Source organism: Plasmodium relictum (genome assembly GCF_900005765.1).
Source record: "Plasmodium relictum strain SGS1 genome assembly, chromosome: 13".
Lineage (NCBI taxonomy): Eukaryota > Apicomplexa > Aconoidasida > Haemosporida > Plasmodiidae > Plasmodium > Plasmodium relictum.
In genome coordinates this window covers 1,431,868-1,453,463 of record NC_041691.1, presented here as the reverse complement: position 1 = coordinate 1,453,463, position 21,596 = coordinate 1,431,868, and the positions used below count along the sequence as shown (strand labels likewise).

The window sequence follows — 21,596 nt, the reverse complement described above, 5'->3', positions numbered from 1 at the left end:
TATACTAATTGCAAAATATGTTTAGAAAAAAAAAAAAAAAATTAAATAACATTAATTAAATATTTTAATTGGTATTAAAAAAAAATAAATATTAAATTATAAAAAAGAAACTATTTTAAAATTTTGTAATTTTTTTTTTTTTTTAGTTGTTTCATATTTTGTTTGTACTTTGTTAAAAAAAAATTTTTTTTTTTTTTTAAGAATAAAATTACAAATAAGTTTTATTTATTTGCTGTTACCTTACTAAAAAATTTTTTCCCAAAAAGTGAAAAATTAAGATTATTTCAAAGTTTATAGATTTTTATGAGATGAGGATTAGGTAATAAATTTACTAAGATTTATTTTTAGTTCCTTTTTATAGAAAATAAAAAAATAAAATAAAATAAATTTCTATTAAATAATGTTTATTCATTTTAAAAACATAATTTTGTCATTATAATAATTTATCTTATATTGTTACACTTTTAAAATTAAATATTATAATTTTTTTTTTTTTGTTAAAATTATAATACGGATATAGAAGTATAAATATTTGTGTATTTATTTTTAATCTTTGATTTTGTATAAAATGACCAACAAAAATGATATTATTTCATTATAAATAAGTAGTTAAAGTCAGAAAAAATATATATACACGTGTATTATTAGTTCATTTATGTATACAATTTAAAGGACTAATATGCATTGGATTAATGAAAAAATATATATTTAATAATAGAGAATTTAAAAAAATTTTTTTTTTTTATCTAAATTTTTTTAATATAAAATTTTTTAATATTTAAGGAAAAAAATATAAAATGGAAGAAATAATAATACACATGATTATAATTGCTCCTTTAACAAAATGGCTAATTGGTTCAAATAGAATATGGAATAAAGGAAAACGAGAATATGGTATTTATTTAGCCTTATTGTTATTATTTTGTGTAGGAATATATGAACTAAGAAAATCAGATAAAAACTTTTATGAAGTATTAAATTTAAATTCTTATGCAAGTAAAGCAGATATACAACAATCTTTTAGAAAAATGTCAAGAATATATCATCCCGATAAAAATAAAGAACCAGATTCACTTGATCGCTTCAATAAAATAAGAGAAGCATATGAAGTTTTAGCAAATGATGAAAAAAAATATTACTACGATAGATATGGAGATTTTAAAGATAGTGAAATAACTAATTTTTTTTATGTGGAGATTCTTATTATATCTATATTTCAATATGCTATTTCTTTTATTTTTGGTTTTTTATATACATATGGAAAGGATAATGAAAAATATAGGATACTCATTTGTTTATATATAACTCTAAATTTTTGTATAGAAATAATATATAGATTTAGTCAGGAAAGTAATTCTTTTCTTTCATTCCTTCCAATTTTTTGTCATTATACTCCATTTGAAAGAATACAAGCATTTAGAGTTCTGGTGCCATTAGTAATGAATGCTATTTTGCTATTAGATATTTATTTCTTGGATGAAGATACTGAAGTTTATATTTCTAGTTTCTGTGAATATGTTTTTGAAAATAACTCAAAATCTATTAAACATTTAGAAGATACAGTAATTTTCTATGCTCGACTTATTGATGGTAAGAATTTTTATTAATATATATATATAAATTATCTTATTTATACTTAACATTTTTTATAAAATTATAAATTATCTTCATTTTTTTATTTCAAGTACTTCAAGAATAATAATATATATTATAATAACTATTTTAAAATTATTATTGTGTCTTTTATTAAATTTATACTATTTATTGTATAATTTTTTTTTTTTTTATAACAGTATTTTGTTATTAATATAATATATTATAATTCTATCTCTTTATATATTTTTTTTTTTTATTCTCTTTTTTTTAATTTAGGAAAAATAGATAGGGGTAATGATTTTTCGTGGAGAAAAGAAAAAGCTAATATTCAAATAAAAAATGTTTATGAATTAGATGATGAACATACTTATGATAAAAAATATGATAAAAACGATATATTTTATTCATTATTATACAAAATAATTGAAAATAATAAAGATCAAATTGATTTGAAAATACCTAAAAAAGAATTATGTCGCCGTTTTGATTGGTCAAGATGGTATATAGCTAGTGTTTTTGGAAAAAATGCGGAAGAAGTAATATAATTACATCATTTAAATAAAAAAAAAAAAAAAAGATATTATTCATGCATTTTAATTATTATTATAAAAATTTTATATATTTTATTAAAAAAAAAATTTTTAATTTGCAAAATAAATGTTTTTTTTTCTTTTTTTCAGAAAAATTTTATAGAAAGCAATGCAACGAAGGGTATTATTTTTTCATCCGCACTTTACTTTATTGGCTTAGTTTCTCATTTATTTTCAAAATAATGTGATATATATATTTTAATAATTTACATTTAACTTTTTAACTTTTTTTAATCTTAATTTTTTTTTTTTTTTTTTTGAGAATTAATAAAACACACTTATGTTTTTGTTTTTTTAATAATGAAACTCCTATATATATGTATTTTAACTATTTTCATCCTTCATATATTTTTTTTCTAAAGTTTCAACTATATATTCCATTGCTATAAAATTTTTAAAAAAATATAAAAATTGTATGAAATAAGTTTAATAAAAATATATTATATATACTATTTTATAATATCTTACGATCATTTACTTCACTTTCTTGAGATGGTAAATCTAAAAAGAAAAAGAAAAGGAAAAAGAAAAATATATATTTATATTTAAATACAGCAAAATTTTAATATAAAATGTATACTTAGCGAAATTAATATAAAATTTAGATGTGAAGGTAAGGACATATCAAGAGCTCTCAAATTTGAATTTAAAGCTCGACTATTTATTAGGTCTAAAATATCACCTTTTGTTTGATATCCTTCAGGCATATGCCTATATATTTTTGCAAATAAAAATTATTTTATTATTTTATTATAAATATAAATACATATCAGTAAATATTTTATATATTTTCATTATATATTTTAATTAACTTTTTTAATTCTTCAGTAGCATCAGGTATTTCTAATAATTTTGAGAAATATTCATTTGTAAATAAATCTTTAAAATAAACACCTATATCATTAAATAAAAAAATATAAACACATATGGATCTATTATTTTATTTTTTTTTTTTTTTTTTCTTTATACCTTTTTTTGAATTTAAGTTTTGTGTATTCTTATTATGAGGAAATATTAATTCAGACATTTGAGGCATATAATCAGTTGGATTATATTTTTTTTTATTTGTGTTATCTAATTAAATTAAAAAAAAAAAGTTATTTTAATTTTTACATTGTACATAGGAAGTTTAATAAAAAAATAATAGAATATGAATCATACCCTTCTCTAAATCATTTGTTATAATAGAATTAAAATGTTTTAAAAATACCTATATGTAATATTTTTTCTTTTATTTTATCATGAAATTTTGAATATTGATTATAAATTTAAAAATTACTTCATCTTTAGAATCATCATAATCTTGCATCCAGTAAAATGATATTACTCCTAAAAAAAAATATAAGAAACAATTTTGATTTTTATACATAAATACATATGTTTTTATAATATAATTTTGGAATTTCTATTAATATATATTTTTTCTAACCACGTAATTTATTTCTAAGTACATAGACTCTTCCAGTTTTGCATTGTTCTACTCTCTCTAGAGAAATACTTTTCGTTAATATTAAATTATCCTAAATGTTATTCATTTTTATTTAACAAATAAAAGTAAAAAGGTTATTAATGAAATATGATTGTAAATACACTTTTTAAATAAAAATATTTAACATTTTTATTTACCTCTACTTCATTATTTTCTCTATTAATCCATTGAAAGTTATAAAGATTATCATATATCTACTTAATCATTGTTAAATAAAGAAAAATTAATAAAATTTTTCATTAGAAGATATTATAATTTCGTTATAAAAAAAAGAAAAAAAAGTAAAGTAAACTCAACAAAAAAAAATATACATAGTTAAGCAACTTATAACAACAAAAATGAAATTATTAAAATTATTATTTTAATGCTTTTACTTTATAAAGAACTAGTTTTCCTTTTCTCTTATCAGGTTTTACAATTTTACCATCATATATGCATTTTCCAGCATTAACTTCAACATGAAATTTCTGAAAAAATTAATTGTAAGATAGTATATTATAATATTATTATTATTTTATAAAATATTAAAAAAGAAAAAAAAACTTAAAATGATCAAGAATAATTTTATATATATAGTTTTTAAAATGATATATATATAATAATTTTAAATGATAAATTCATTTACTACCGAATCCATTTTTTGAGACTATGTTTTTAAGACGAATCACAAGTGAACAAAAAAAAAGAAAAAACAATAAAAATAATAAAAATATTTTGTAACTTTTTTCTTTTTTTTACTATAAAAAGATTAAAATTATGAAGGTTATTTTTTATTAAAAAAAAAAAAAATAGATAAAAATAATAGTATTTCGTTATATATTATTTAAAATAGAGTATCTATTTTTTTTTTTTAACAGTAAATTTTGCAATTTTTCATTAAGATTAATATAAATGTCATCAAATATAAATTAAAATGTTCATTATGTTTACTTAAACATGCAATATTTCCTATATTATTTATAGTTTCAAAGAAAAAAAAAATAACCCAATTTTTTTTAAAAATACAGTGTATATAAATACGTAAATATATATATTTTTGAAAAAAAGAAAAAAGCAGGATAGCATCAAGTACATGAACAATGGAAATGTGCTAATTTTTTACATAATTTTTCATTATTAAAAAAAATTATTATAAATAAAGCAGTTAATATGATTATACTAAATATTATTTCTTTACTAAAATTTTCCAATAATATTAAAACTGAATATATTTTTAGTTAAAATTATTACTTTAAAATATTTAGATATTCTTTTTATAATTTAATTACACTGTTCTTTAAATAGATATATAATAAAATCAATATTCAATAATTTCTTATGCACAATGCAAAAATTAAGAGTTTAAGATAAATAATATACTATTAACTAAAAAGTATATATTTAAAGTAAAATAAAATAGTACCTATTTTAATTTTAAAATTGTTAGGAAATTACTTCTTACATAAATAGTTGCTAAGCATAATTATATAATATGCACTTCTTTTTTTAAAAGGTGTAAAAAATTATAAATTTATGAACTCTTATGAGAAAATAAATGAAGAATTCTTCAAATAATAAAATTATTTAAAATTTTTTATACTTATAATGTAAATTGACATTCTTTATTCATTTAGCAAAAATACTTTCTTTTTTCCATGCATAACATTTTCCTTGTATATTTATTTTTATTCGCAAATTACTGTATATTTTTATAATTTTTTTCTGTAAATTTTTAAAATTGTGTGCATACTTTTTTTTTTTAAGAATTCATAGAGTAATTTAAAATATATAATTTTTTGTTCAGGTTTTTTTTTATTTTTTTTTAATTTGACCTTACTATAATTCGTTATATTCATCTTTTAGATATATTTGGAATTTTGGAATATATAATTTTTTTAAATCATGTAAAAATACTAAAAATATGAACCTTTTCTTTATATAATTTTTTTTTTTTTTAATATTTATTTATTTTTAAAATTTTTAATTTGAAAGAATGAATAAAAATCTCAAATTAATTTTTTTAAATTAATTGCAATTTAACTTTATATTGCTAGTATATTTTTATAGAGAAATTATATGTAATTTTAATAAACCACAAATATTTTTTTTTTTTAAAAAATAAAAAATTTTATGAGTTTAAATAACAATTACTTTTTTTTTTTTTGCTTCAAGTATTGATTTAATTTTTTTTTATATAAATATATTTAAAATTAATTTTTGTATTTAATTTTGAAAAATATAACGTAAATATGCAGGGAATTAAGTGAAAAACTAATGTTTATTTTAGGCCATAATAATCCGAATTATGCTCTTTTTATTTTTTTATAAATTGAAAGTATGTTATTTCTTATATTAAATTTCATAAATGGCAATTTATTCTCTATATAAAAAAGTGAATATTTATATATATATATATATATATATATATATATATATATATATATATATATATATATATATATATTATTTATTATTTTATTTTATATATATACATTAACTCATTATATTTGTTTTATTTGGATTTTTCTTTTTCTTTTATAGGTTTCAGATAAATCCTTTTATTATATTTATATATAAATATTTTTAGTATACTAAACATAATATACTGAATTCCATATTTAGTTAAACCTATTGAAGTTCATTAATATACTTTTTTAATTATGCTCTTCTTTTTTTATGTTCATATAAAAAGGAGGTAGGTACTTAATTATTTTTTTTTAGAAACACATTTAGCGTTATTCAAATTATAGAGAAGCATTTTTGGAAAAATAGAGCTTAAAAAAAAAAAATTAAAAGTTTTAAATATTTTTTAATTAGTTTTTTTAAAATTCATTTTTTTTTTTTTTTTACCTTTATTATATTTATTTTAATTTAATATACTTATTGTATAGTAAATGATTTTTTTCTTAAATTATATGTTTCTTTTTTTTATATGCTTATTCTTTGAAAAACATTCTTTCTCATAAGATAAAAATAAAAAATTAGGATTATTCTAATATTCAATGTATACACATTTTCACCTTTTTTTTTTCATTTATTAATAAAGTACAGAATAATTTAAAAAAAAAAAAGAAAAAAAGTAGGAATATAAAATAAGACAAAAAAAAAAAAAGTGAAATAAAAATAGCAAAAAATATATCCAGCAACCAATTATTAGAAAAATATATTTTATAGAAGAAATAAATATATATATTTATATATATATATATATATAAGAACTTTTTTGTTGATATATAAAAACCAGAAATGTTAATTAATTAAAAAAAAAATAATTTTTACATTAAAAAAAAAAAATATATTCAACAAGGTATTTTTTTTTTTTTTTATATCTAAGATTAATTATATTCATAAATTTTATAATAATGTGTTGAAATTTTTTTCATTAATTTATAATTTATTTTTGTATCTTTGCATAATTTAAAATTTAACTTTTGTTTTCATTATATATATATTTAAAATTCTTATATGATATATTAAAATATTTTTGAGAAAAAGTATAAGCTATAAAATTAACAATAAAAAAGGTTTTATATTAATTTTTCATATCCTTTAATTAGATAGTTTTCGTGAAGTAATCTAAAAAAAAAAAATGAGTAATACATTTATTTACTGGAATTTCAAGGGAAGTAAGGGAGATGCAAATATTTTAAGGATATCTTTACCATGTAGTTACAATACAATAAAGAAAAAAATTTTGGAAGAAACTAATTTAAACTTACAAAATAATTTAGATATACTTTTATATTATAATAATGAAATTTTAAGTGAATATGAAAGTATTCATAATGAAATGCTAATAGAAATACAAAGAAGTAACATTGATGTTGTAAAAGAGTTGTTACAAAAAAGCAATGAAAAGTATTTGGAAAAAAACAAAAATATAATAGAAAATAAAGATATATCAAATTTAAAACAAAATGAAAATTTTAATTTAAGTAAAAATAATAATGATAAATTAAATATCCATGAAACAAATAAAATACTAAAAATAAATAAAATACAAAATCATTCCTATAATAACAGGTCATGGAATGTTTACAATAGAAATAATACAAAAGAAGACAACGATGATGAAGATATGAAAATTCAAGAAGTAATGGAAAAGAATAATTTATATCGTAGTGACTATAAGTCAAAAATGAACTATTTCAAAAAAGACAAAAATAATGCAAATTTTTTTCAAAATAAATTGAAAAAAATACCATCACCTACTATTTCTAAAAGAAATTTTAATGGTTATAATAAAACTGAAAATATACCAAATGGGGCAATGGCGTACCAAAAACACAATATGCAAAATAAATATTATAAATTAAAAAATTCTCCAAAGAACAATTTAAATAATACGCTAGCAGAAGCAAGCACAAAATTTATTTCCCCAGATTATATATGTCACATGTGCGGTAAAAAAGGGCATAGTATAAAAAATTGTACAATGAGTAATTTCAATAATAATAAAAAGATAAAGATTCCTACAGGAATACCTGCTAATTTCTTAACAAAGATAAAATCGGAAGATATATATAAATATGATCAAATATATATACTTAAAGACGGTAGTTATGGAGTAATGAAAGACGTAGAAGATGTAAGTGGTAGTGCTTACTTATACAGGAGTGTTGATGATAAAATTAATATTTATTTAGGTGTTAATGACAACAATAATAAAAATGACAGTGACAAATTTTCTAATATATATAAATGTTTGTTATGTAAAAAATTGTATTCATCACCAATAACTTTACATTGTTGTGGAGAAACATATTGCAAACAATGTTTATTCAGATACAACAAAAAAAGAAAAAATGATCAATCATACCATAATAGTTCAGATCAAAAAGTGCAAGTTATGAAATGCCCGAACTGTTCCAAATTTATAAATTCAGATGAGTTAATTATTAACACAAATATTAAAAATGTAATTGATACTATTATTAAAAATCAAAAAATTAATGATACTAATGATGAAGGAAATATATCATCAAATGGAGGATTATTAAATGTGAATAAAGAAAAAAAATTGCCTTTTGAAAATAATAATAATATATCAGATAATTTTATAAATAATAGAAATGATATAATGCAAAATAATCAAAATGATAATGGGCAAATCAACGAAAATAAAATTAATTTCAATGAAGACAATATATCAAGTAATGAAATACCTACTGATAAAATAAAGGACCAGCACTCAGTTAATAACAATACGATAAATGGAAATGATGAAGAATTACAAGATAATAATTTTAATCCTCTAATTGATTTACCAATTAATATAAATGAAATAAAGAAGCAGCATGATTTTGCATCTGCCTATATAGCTCAGTACAAGCTACAAAAAAAGAAAGAAAAGAAAAGGAATATTGATCTTAATCTTATTTTTATGAATAAAAAAATATGTTAAATTATGTGAAAAAAAAAAAATTTTTTTTTTTTTTTAATTATAATTCATTTTTAAATTATCAATTATATTATTTATATATGTGTATATTTTTAAACAATTATTTTTTTTTTTATACATTTGAGTAGAAAAAAATGTATATTAGTTTTTACTTGAAAAAAAATTTAACTCACATTTTTTTTATTTGCTTTTAAATATTATTTTAATTATCAAAAATATATATATATATATACTTGAAATATAAATATATAATTTTTATTTAATTTTACTTTGTTACACTAATATCAGTGAAAATTAGTGATGTTGCTTAAATGCAGAAATACATATTTTTCAACGGATTTTAATAATTCAAAAGAGTTAATAAATGAAAAATACAATATTTTGTTAAATTCCTTTATTTATTAGAAATATTTCAAAAATTAGAAACTCATTCGCCATCTTTCACAAAAATATTACTTTATTTAAGTAAATCAAATTATTTAAATGTAATATTTAAAAGTTATTGAAGCCTAATTTTATTTTTATGTTTTCATAATTTATGAAAAAAAAAAAATTATGAATAAAAAATTTATAATTACAAAATGTATAAATTTAACAATTAAAAAAAAAAAATAAAAATAAAAATAAATGCCTAATATAAAAAAATATAATAAATATGCATACAAGATAATATATATTGTAGGTTTTTTTTTTTTTTGTTTTTTCTTATGGAAATTCACAATAGTAATATTTTACTAAAAGGTAAATTTATTAAAAAAAAAAAGAATTTACACTTTTATATTTTTATCCATCATTTTAGCAGTAACAAATATTTATTCTAATACTTGACCAATTTACATAAATTATATATTTTTTTTTCTCTAAGATTCTTCTGAATATATAAAATGATTTAATAAAGAATGGAATATTTCTCAAGTATTAAAAAAATTTTTTTTTTTATAAAACTACATATTATTAATACAAGTGATATAAAAATTGTTTTATTTTTTTTTTTTTTTATAAATTGCTGTATTATTTTTCTTCTTATATAAAAACCTATAATCAAAAATTTATCATACATATATATGAAAATTAAAATCAAATTTCAAATAATAAAATAGTACTTACAATTTTATAAATTGTCAAATAATCATTATTTTTTATATTTTTAATTCAATACACATCCGGTGATAAAATGGAAAAATTTCTTTTATTAGGATTATTAATGTCATAAAAATATTGATGCACTTTAGCTTTTATTTGATTTAGTTCATCATTTTTTTTTTTTAAATCATTTTTTTGATTATCAATTAGTTTCTGAAGTTGTGTAATTTTTTGATATTGAATTTTCACAGCACTAATTAAAACTTTTTTTTCTTTTTGTAAGGTGTCAATCTTCACTTTATAGGAATTTTGATTCTTTTCGTAGTCATCAATATGAATAAAATTGTTCTGTATAAAATCACTTAATAAAGGTATCATAATTTTTTTTGCTTGATTTATTTCATTACATGAACGTATACTTTCTAAAACATTATCTATACATGATTCTATTTTTTTTGATATAAATTTAAGATTCTCTCCTTTTAGTGATAGTAATGACGGTGAAGCATTTATAATGCCACTATTTTTTAAATCATTAAATTCAGTATAATTATGATAATTATTATTATTAATATCATCACAAGTTATTGAAACATCTTTTTTATTCTCATTTTCATCTTCACATTTAATAACATTATTATTATTATTCTCTTTTTTCATCTTTTTATTTATTTTTTTGTTGTCTTGGTTAATTATTGTATCATCATATATAAATTGAATATTTCTTTTTCTTCCATTTTTATATCCATAAATATCTTTTATAATGTGATTTATATCTACATTTATACATTCATGAGAACTATTATTATTTTTTTTATTTTTCATTAAACACCTATTTTCAACACCAACAGCACCAGCAGACATTTTTCTATACCTAAAATTCCTTTTCCTTTTTCGATGTTATTTTTAAGTGTAAAAATTTTACATAAAATTTAAAAGTAATATATATATATATATATATATATATATATATATATATATATATATATATATAATCAAATAAAAAAGAGAACAAAATTTAAAAACTATAAAAATAAATCAAAATTTTTTCACAAGAGTTTGTATATATATACAAACGTGTATTTATACGTATGTATATGTTTATGTATATTACATATATGTATAAATATATTATATATATTTATATAAAAGAATTATAAAATAAAAAAAAAATAAACGTAAATTGTCATTAAAGATAAAACCTTCTCTTTACTAATTCAATTTTAATTCACAAATCATATATATATAAATCTTAACTATTCATGCTTCCTAATTTTTACATATTTGCTTACTTCAAATTTCTAATTAAGAAATATATTTTTTTTATTTTATATATATATATACATATTTTTAATATCGCATATATTTCATTTGCTCACATTTTTTTTTTTATCTAGATAAATTATGAGAAAAAAAAAAAAAAAAAATTACATATATATATATATATATATATATATATATACATATAAATATATATAAATATATGTATGTATATACTTATATGCAGTTTAAGTTGAAATTTTTTAAAATATTAAAAAATGTAGTTCTTAAATAAAATAAATATAAATAATTTTTTTAATAGTAGGATATAACTTGAAAATTTTTTTTTTAAATTTTATATAATTATGTGTGCATATATATATAAGTTTTTATGTTGTTCATTTAGAGAATAGAAGCATGAAACATTCTGATCATTAATGGTGAGCACTTCAGTTTTCTTTAAAATGTGCATATATTTAACAAAATAAAAAAAAACAGTACATATATAAATATAAGATAATATAAAAAAGCAAAGAAATATGCATACATATGAAGTTACTTTAAGCTTTCTTCTCTCTTTTTGCGAAAAATTTTATTAAAATGATATTAAAATAATTAAATTTCTATAAAAATATCATTTTAATTCATTTTATTTAATAAAAACATTTTTATAATTAATAAAAAAAAAATGAGTTAAAAAATTGTATTTTTAAAAAAATACTATAAAATTTATTACAAGTATAAAAAATAAAAATTCTACTTCTCTTAGAGGATTTTTAAGAATTAAATACATATAAAGGTTGATGGACTTTTATATTTATAAAGAAAAAAGGATTTATTGTTTTGACAATGATTTTTTTTAAAAACGAATCTAATTATGAAGTACATGTTTAAATCTTCAAAAATTACATTAATATAAAGAGTTTTAACAAAAATACAATAAAAAAAAAATTTTTAAAACCTTAAAAATTCCTTACATAAGTTTTTATCTTCGTTATAAAAAATATTAATTTTATTTTTTTAAATAATATAAAACTTTTAGGAAGAATTGTTTTTCTGTTAAATATTACGCTTAATAGTATTAAAAAATAAATCAAACAAATCTTATATGTATTACAAAATAATTTTAAATGAAATTTAATAGGAACAAATAATCTTATGGTTTAAAACAATTTATGAAGAATCCTGAATTAATTTTTTTTATCATTCTCTCAAGACTTTGTGTTCAAATATTAAAATAATATATTTTAATATCTCTTAAAAATTTTAAAACTCGCATTAAAGTATAAAATAATTTACTTTTTCAATTAAGTTTTACAGATTTATTTAATTTAATGAAAAAATATTCAAATAATAATCATGCATTGATAAATATTTTTCAAAATTTTTTTTTTGTAACTTTGTTATTTCCATAAATAAAAAACCGTTTTTCTTATTTAATATAAAATTTACCATTATATGCTATTAAAACATATTATTAAAATAGTATTAGCATTTATTATCATATTGAAATACAACTTTATCTAATATGAAAACATAAAGTTACATATGTGATAATATAATATTAAAAATTAAAATGATTTTTATTTCGAAGTTCATTTTAAGATATAATATTATACATTTATCTTTTCCTTAATTTAAATTTTATTGTTCTTTTTTTTCTTTAATAATCATAATTCAACTAATTTTCTTCTTTAAATTTATAAATAACATTTCAAAAAAAATTAAAAAATTAAAAAAATATAATACAAAAATAAGACTATAACATATCGAATGTTAAAGGAAAAAAATTATAAAAAAAAATATGTTACCTTCATAAATATTCAATGAATTTCATAATATAAAATTTTGACTAAATATTAATCTTGACAAAAAAGCAAAATAATTTTATATATATTTTATAAATCTCTTCAATAAAAAATTTATATAATGTTTTGAAAAAAAATGTATAGCAAAAATAAAGTATGTTTTTATAAATTTATATAATGTATACATATAATTATTTTCAAATATAATTTTTAGAGGGTAAAGGGGTTGAAGACATAACAGCATAATTTATCATATATTTTAATAGAAAAGTGAATTTAAAAGTTTAGCAATTACATATTTACATTATAAAATTATAAAAAATTATAAAAATTTTCTTATTTTTTTTCTTGATTATTTTGAATTATTATTGTAGTTTACAAGTTTTTTTTTAATTAAATTCCAAGTGCAAATTTATGTGATATATGTATACATTTTTTTTTTTTTTTGTAGAATAAATATATTTGCATATATATTTTTGTGTTAAAAATTATTTTGAATTATTGTTCCACCCAATTTTGAAATTTTTTTTTATTTTAATTTTTTTATTTTTTCTTTTTATTTATGCTTATTTAATAACAATTTTTTCTATGTTATTACAACATTATAGTTACTAATAAATGCCATTATAAAATATATTTGATATCATTTTTTAAAATACTTTATTATATTATTTATACATTTTAATAAGGTATGATAAAAAAATAAAAACTTACGAATTTAAATAAGGACAATTTAATATTATTTAAAATATTATAAAAAAAATTAAATATTTTAATAAGAATAAGAAAAAAAATTCAAACAATTGTTTAAATTTTATATATAATAAAAAGAAGGCAAATTTATAATTTTTATTTGTTTAAAAAATTTCTAAATTACATTCATCTTTTGTATATACATATATATATTTTTTTTTTCTTCTTTTTTAGATGGGAAGAAGACCAGCTAGGTGTTATAGATATTGTAAAAATAAACCTTATCCCAAGAGTAGATATTGCAGAGGTGTTCCTGATCCCAAGATAAGAATTTATGACATGGGAAAAAAAAAAGCAGATGTAAATGAATTTAGTGGAGTTGTACATTTAGTTTCATATGAATATGAACAAATATCATCTGAAGCATTAGAAGCTGCACGTATTTGTGCAAATAAATATATGATAACAAATTGTGGTAAAGATAATTTTCATTTAAGAATAAGAGTACATCCATTTCATGTTTTAAGGATAAATAAAATGTTGTCATGTGCCGGAGCTGATAGACTTCAAACAGGTATGAGAGGAGCATTTGGAAAACCTAATGGAGTTGTAGCAAGGGTAGATATTGGCCAGGTTTTGCTTTCTATTAGAACAAAAGAAAATTTTGTTCCCAAAGCAGCTGAAGCTTTAAGGAGAGCAAAATATAAATTTCCTGGAAGGCAGAAAGTTTTTATTAGTAATAAATGGGGATTTACTAAATTTTCAAAAGATGAATATCAAGAATATAAAAAAAAAGGAAGAATTATTTCTGATGGTGTTAGTTGTAAATTTATCAGAGAAAAAGGTCCATTAGAAAAAATATATAAAGATATAAACACAATCATAGAATCATAATTGTTTTGCATTTATTCATATTTGTACATATACTATTGTGATTTTTTTTTTTTTTTTACTCACCCCGTAACCTTTTTATTTATTAAACAGAATATAAAAGTAAAAAAGTTCAAATTAAAAAGAATACATTAAGTGTTATTAAAATTTAAAATAGAAAAAGAAAGATTATAAAAAAAAAAAATATATCAATAAGGAAATTAAAAAAAATATCTTTAAATACATAATAATATATATATACTAATACTACGCATTTTCTATAAGTTATCTATGTTTTTTTTATTTTTCTTTAAAAATTATTCAAAAATATAAAAAAAATATATATCCCTATTTTTTCTTGATTTGTGAGTTAATTAAAATATATGTAAAGAATTCAAAATATTTTTTAGGAATAATTAAGATTTTAAAAATAAATATAATATTAAAATAATATATTTCATTATATGTACAGTAATTGACTTTTTTTTTTATTTTTGTAATTCTACAAAAGTATGCAAGATAAAAATGACGTTGAACAGATTATCATATATAATTTCCTTTTATTACATTATAATAATTTAATCATTTGTATATGCTTATAAAGGCTTATAAGCATAATTTAATGCAATTTTTTTTACCTTTAATAGTCTAAGGGGAATGCCACAATGAACGTTATGAAAAAAGAAATAAAAGCTTATCATTAAAAACAAGTAATGAATTAATCTTACATAGAATATTTATATAAACTACTTTTTACAATATTTCACTTTATTCATATGGTATTCACTTATTCCATTTTTTATTTTTTATTTTAAACTTTATATATTTTTTTGTCCTTTAATAAATCTATAGATAACTTTGCTATTTATTTGCTAAATTTCTATTAGTTTAATTTTTAATTTCAATAATAATATATATTCTAAAAAAAAAAAGAGCTAATCAAATTTATTTTCTCCAAAAATAATACTATGATAATTCATAAATTAAAATAATATAATTAAATGATTATTATAAAACATAAATTACTCTTTTTGTTAATTGACTCATTTATAATTTCATTTTGTTTTAAAACCTATACCTATGGTTTAAAATAAATGTCTAAAAAAAAAAAAAAAATAGTTTTTAAGTTTAAATTACTATAAAATAAAAAACATTACAAACACACGTTACTAAAATTAATTAAAAAAATAAAGACTTCAAAATTAGAATTATTTTCATATTTAATACATTGTTTCTTTTATAAATTTTATAAAACTTCAGAATCATATTAAGAAAAAAAAAAGTTTTAAAAGATATTTATATATTGTTAATTATTATTCCATAAAAAAAATTCATAAATATTTTCCTTTTTAGCTAGTTATATAAAAACATATTGCAATATTGATACAAAAAAGGAAACATAAAAAATTTTAAGTCTCAATTAGTTTTATTATCTTACTGAATCCCATATTTGAAAGAGTTTCATCAGGAAATGATATAAAATTGTGATTTTTAAAAAAGGGTTGACATTTTAACATAATTATTATATAGTTAATAAAGTTAAATACACACAAAATATATTTTCATAAAAAACTAAGAACAAAACATAATAGTATAATTAAAGGAAAAAGAAATAAAAAAAACCCATAAAAATATGTCCTATTAATAAAAAAAAAAAAAAGCTTAATGCATATTCTTAGACTTAACAACACTATAGAAATTTTGTACATTTTTAAAAATTTGCAAATAACACATACTTTTAATTATTGAAACAAATATATACTTAATATATGCATATGTATAAATGAATACATTTTTATTTTCTTAAAAAGTCTTATTAAGCAATATCATTATTCTTTATTCGCTCATTATGTTACATAATATTACACACAAATTATTATTATAAACTTTTTATAGATATCTTTTTTTTCTATTCTTAAATGTATAATTTATCTCACGTAACATGCACACATATAAGCGCATATATATTTTCTATTTTTTTATTTATATTAGTTCTTAATAAATAAAAATGAAAAATAATTATTTTAATATTAAATATGTAAGTAAACCATTATGATAATTTGAAGATTTTGTTATTATCTTATCCTTTGTATCATTATTTTCATTTTTCCATTCTCTTTTTCAAACATTTTTTTTTATTTTTATTTTTATAATTTTTTTTTTTTATAAGAATACTAAAAAATAGCTGTGCAAAATAAAAACTAAGTAAGAATACCTATATAATTCATTTTTACAAAAATAAATAAAATTAATTTTTTATATAACTTTATTTTTCCTTTATATTTTTGAAAATTCACAAAAATGTTTTATTATTCTCAATGTATATCTAAAATTCAATTGTCAACATTTTTTTTTTTTTTTTTTTTAACAGTTAATCATAAATAAAAATTTATTGCATATATTTCTCATTACATAATTTTTTTATTGAGTGTGTAGATTTTGTTCATTAAATTATTTTATTTTATTTTATTTTATTTTATTTTATTTTATTTTATTTTATTTTATTTATTTATTTTTTTTTTTGATTCGTTTATTTCGCCGTGAAATAATACTATATTGTTTTTGCTTTAAAAAAGTATATACATGTATACTCATATAACTAATTATTATATTATCACCCAATATAATAAAAAAAAAAATATATATGAATATATATGCATAATAATTATACTTTTTTTAATATATTGATTTGTTAATTTTTTTTATGTTTCATTTTGCTAATACATTTAAGTGTATATATATATATATATATTTATTTATTTATTTATTTATATTATGCACATTATATAATTTTTTTTTTTTTGACATACATTAAGATTTTTATGTCAAAAATTAACAAATTGACATTTTTATTCGTAGGTTCAAATTAATAATCTTTTAAATTATTTGATTTAGAAAAAAAAAAAAAATTAAAAAAGAAAAATATAAATAAAAATATAAATAAAAACAAAAAAAAAAAAAAAAAAAAAAAAAAAAAAAAAAAAAAAAAAAAAAAAAAAAAAAAAAAAAAGAAAAGGAAAAGGAAAGGAAAGAAAAGAAAAGAAAAGATACAAATAAATTTAATAGAGTAGAAAGAAACATAAATAAAATAAGTAAAACAAAAAAAAAAATAAAAAACAAAAACAGAAGAAAAAAGTATAAAAAAATAGAAGATAATAATTAAAAAAAAATAGAAGATAATAATTTAAAAAAAATAGAAGAAAAAAGAGCAAAAAAAATATGCATATTTTTATTAACATATATAAAAAGAGAAAGTATGCTTTCAAATAGATTGGAATTACTATGAGAAGGAAGAAGAATTATAGATATAAAACTATTAGTAAAATATAGTTTTTTTTTTTTTTTCTTCAGAATACACAAAAAATAATTTTTTTTTTAAAATAATAAAATTCCTGGATATATTAGTTTAGTTTAAGAAATTAAATGATCCTTCTCATGTAATAAATAAAAAAAAATTTTAAATATATTTTTTTATTTTTAAAAGACACAAATTAATTTCAGGGAAAATTTTATATTTAATCAAAATAAGAAATATTTATGAAATAATATAATATTTATTATATATATATATACATATATATATATTTTTTTTTTTTTTCCATAAAGAAATGCTTATTTTTTTTTGTTTCCAATTTATCGAGTATTTTAACTTTATAAAAAAGCATATTCTTCATGATTAATAAAAAAATTGTTAGAAGAATTATTATTATATCATTTGAAGGATAAAAACAATTTTGCTTAAGTAAATATTTATTATGGCATTAGAAATAGATATAGATAATGTAATATCAAAGCTAATAGAAGTTAGAGGAACAAGACCAGGAAAAAATGTTAATTTAACTGAAAATGAAATAAAGATATTATGTTTATCTAGTAGAGAAATTTTTTTAAATCAACCAATATTACTAGAATTAGAAGCACCAATAAAAATATGTGGAGATATTCATGGGCAGTTTTATGACTTGTTAAGGCTATTTGAATATGGTGGTTTTCCACCGGATGCCAATTATTTATTTTTAGGTTATTTTTATTTAAAATTTAAAAAAAAAGAAATTTCAGTATATTACACAATAATAAAATTTTACTAAACATATATATATTGTGTGCAATTTTTTAATTTCTTATAGTATAAATATGAATTATAAATAATAATTATATATATATAGATGCAGTAGACAGAGATGTTATGCAAAAAATTTATTATTATGTTATAAATTATTTAAAATTTTTAAATATTTATTATGCTTGTGAAATTCTTTTCAAAAATGTGTACATTATAATACATATATTAAAAAAAAAAAAAAGCTATACTTTTTTTTTATATTTATACACTAATTTTTTTTTCTTATTTTAATTTTTTTAGGGGATTATGTTGATAGAGGAAAACAGAGTTTAGAAACTATTTGTTTACTTTTAGCATATAAAATAAAGTATCCAGAAAACTTTTTTTTATTAAGAGGAAATCATGAATGTGCATCAATTAATAGAATATATGGATTTTATGATGAATGTAAAAGAAGATATAGCGTAAAACTGTGGAAAACCTTTATTGACTGTTTTAATTGTTTACCTGTTGCGGCAATTATTGATGAAAAAATTTTTTGTATGCATGGGGGATTATCACCTGAATTAAACAATATGGAACAGATAAGAAAAATAACAAGGCCAACTGATGTACCAGATAATGGTTAATTATTTAGAATCTAATTTTTCTATATATATAAATTTTTAAGTGTCTTTTTTTCTTATATAAAAATTAAGATTATATATATAGAGAAAGAAAAAATATGTATATATAAAATAAGATCGTATATACGTACTTTTATTGAAATTCACACATAAAAAAATAAAAGAAAGCTACATATATATATTTATGTTATACATTATTATACGTATTTATATTAATTTTGAATTGAAATAGCATACTCAATCTTATTATTTCCTATATATTTGCACTTCATATTTGCAAAAAAAGAATATATTACTATTACTGTTATAATTTCATTTTTCTTTCTTTCTTTCTTTCTTTCTTTCTTTCTTTCTTTCTTTCTTTCTTTCTTTCTTTCTTTCTTTCTTTCTTTCTTTCTTTCTTTCTTTCTTTTTTTCTTTCTTTCTTTCTTTCTTTCTTTCTTTCTTTCTTTCTTTCTTTCTTTCTTTCTTTCTTTCTTTCTTTCTTTCTTTCTTTCTTTCTTTGTTCTATTTTTAATTGTATGCTAAAGTTCTATATAAATATATAAAATCATATATTTACTTATTAACTTCATATGAAATGGACTAGAACACAAGAAAAAATATTTTATATATACAATTTTTTATTTAAATATATTTCATAATATATGTCAATAAACTTGATTCAAACATTTATGAAATGTTGTATTTGTAAAAAAATATTCATCTTTTTGCTTGATGCAAAAAAAAAAAAAAAATTGAACATTAAATGAACAAATATAACGACAATATTAAATATCTGAACTATCAATAATATGTAATTCTTTTAAATTAATTCTATGCTTTTGTATTGTAAAGTTAAAATTTATATGTCCACCACATTTTTTCTGTTAGAATACCTCAATAAAAAGCAATAAGAAACCACATGAAATTCTGAATTTGTTAATTTTTATTATGAATAATTTTTATAATTGCATGTTTCTTGAATAAAAAAATTAATAAATTAATAAATGAATTAAAATCAAAATTATATTTTAAAAATTATTATTTATAAAAGAAAAAGTAAATGAACAATTATTTTAAAATACAAATTGATAAAAATAAAATATAATAGTACAGACAAATCACGATTAAATATAATTCAATGAAAAAAAAAAAAGAAACTATTATAAATATATCTAATTAAACTTTGTTATTTTAAATTGATGATTTATTAAATGATAGTTTTAATACTTTTATAGTATTACAACAAAGTAAAATTAACAATGAGAATGTAAATACATCTGTACTTATTTTTTTTATTATATAGCTTCTTATTATATGTAAATATATATTTTTTTATATATTTATGCTATATATAATAAAATAAATAAATTTAATTTATAACTTATTTTTAATCGTGTTTTTCTATATATTTTATGAAAAGCTATTGCTTGTTATATATAAAAATTAAATCAATTATACAACAAAGTAATGTATAAAAAAAAAGAATAAACAAAATTAAATAAATTAAAAAATTAAAAAACTCAACTCTTTATTTTTTTTTTTTACAAAATTTTTTATTTATACATATATAAATACAAACATATTTTATTATAACTACTTTATTATACATATCAACTGTAAGTCATCTTTATGATATTCCGATGTGCTATCAATTTTTGTAAGTAATCTTTTTCATAATATTAAAATCTCAAAAATGTTAATAATATTCTTAATTGGCTATTCATTAAAAACAATTTTATGCTACCATATTATAAAAAATATATTATTTTTAATTATTTATAGAATAAACTGAGAAAGAAAAAATAAATTTTTCAAATAAATCATTGAAATACATGCTTTATTACAATCAATGACAAAGAAAAGAAATAATATATTATTTTCTTCAATTTCCTTTTATTTTATTAATTAAACATATAGTTAATTATTTGTTTTAGTAAATATATTGATAATAATTATAGGCGCAAATACCATTGCTCATATTTCTTTTTTATATTTAGAAGTATATCATAACACATTCATGTATGAAATTCTATTACAAATAATAGATAGAAAAATTACTAAAATGGACTGATAAAATATACATATCCATGCTAATTTTTGTAAAATTTAATTACTATGATGGATAAAGGCTGAATATAAAATTAATGCCTATT

At 17.0% G+C, this 21,596-nt stretch overlaps 6 protein-coding genes across 6 annotated transcripts in view; 4 read left to right on the top strand and 2 right to left on the bottom strand.

The window, feature by feature from the left end:
• Nucleotides 1–797: 797 nt before the first annotated feature.
• On the top strand, nucleotides 798–2,369 carry PRELSG_1337200 (DnaJ protein, putative; the record flags this gene model as incomplete). Its single annotated transcript, XM_028678905.1, has 3 exons — nucleotides 798–1,590; nucleotides 1,873–2,132; nucleotides 2,277–2,369. 3 exons carry the CDS (start codon nucleotides 798–800, stop codon nucleotides 2,367–2,369), a joined length of 1,146 nt encoding a protein of 381 aa, XP_028536004.1.
• Nucleotides 2,370–2,510: 141 nt separating this feature from the next.
• Nucleotides 2,511–4,312, bottom strand: RPN13 (26S proteasome regulatory subunit RPN13, putative; the record flags this gene model as incomplete). Its single annotated transcript, XM_028678904.1, has 11 exons — nucleotides 2,511–2,569; nucleotides 2,655–2,687; nucleotides 2,767–2,897; nucleotides 2,999–3,080; nucleotides 3,156–3,260; nucleotides 3,348–3,396; nucleotides 3,466–3,515; nucleotides 3,616–3,706; nucleotides 3,813–3,869; nucleotides 4,050–4,142; nucleotides 4,301–4,312. The coding sequence occupies 11 exons, from the start codon at nucleotides 4,310–4,312 to the stop codon at nucleotides 2,511–2,513; spliced, it is 762 nt and encodes a 253-aa protein (XP_028536003.1).
• A 2,931-nt stretch (nucleotides 4,313–7,243) lies between these two features.
• Nucleotides 7,244–9,058, top strand: PRELSG_1337000 (conserved Plasmodium protein, unknown function; the record flags this gene model as incomplete). Its single annotated transcript, XM_028678903.1, has 1 exon — nucleotides 7,244–9,058. The coding sequence occupies one exon, from the start codon at nucleotides 7,244–7,246 to the stop codon at nucleotides 9,056–9,058; it is 1,815 nt and encodes a 604-aa protein (XP_028536002.1).
• Nucleotides 9,059–10,207: 1,149 nt separating this feature from the next.
• PRELSG_1336900 (conserved Plasmodium protein, unknown function) lies at nucleotides 10,208–11,002 on the bottom strand (the record flags this gene model as incomplete). The annotated part of the gene is made up of 1 exon (XM_028678902.1): nucleotides 10,208–11,002. The coding sequence occupies one exon, from the start codon at nucleotides 11,000–11,002 to the stop codon at nucleotides 10,208–10,210; it is 795 nt and encodes a 264-aa protein (XP_028536001.1).
• A 3,131-nt stretch (nucleotides 11,003–14,133) lies between these two features.
• PRELSG_1336800 (60S ribosomal protein L10, putative) lies at nucleotides 14,134–14,793 on the top strand (the record flags this gene model as incomplete). Its single annotated transcript, XM_028678900.1, has 1 exon — nucleotides 14,134–14,793. One exon carries the CDS (start codon nucleotides 14,134–14,136, stop codon nucleotides 14,791–14,793), a length of 660 nt encoding a protein of 219 aa, XP_028536000.1.
• A 3,731-nt stretch (nucleotides 14,794–18,524) lies between these two features.
• The window catches only part of PP1 (serine/threonine protein phosphatase PP1, putative), a gene marked incomplete at both ends in the record, with an annotated part of 4,141 nt that continues 1,069 nt past the window's right edge, over nucleotides 18,525–21,596 (top strand). Inside the window, 2 exons of the mRNA XM_028678899.1 lie at nucleotides 18,525–18,789; nucleotides 19,133–19,456. Coding sequence (XP_028535999.1) covers nucleotides 18,525–18,789; nucleotides 19,133–19,456 — 589 coding nt within the window. The remainder of the gene's footprint in view (nucleotides 18,790–19,132; nucleotides 19,457–21,596) is intronic.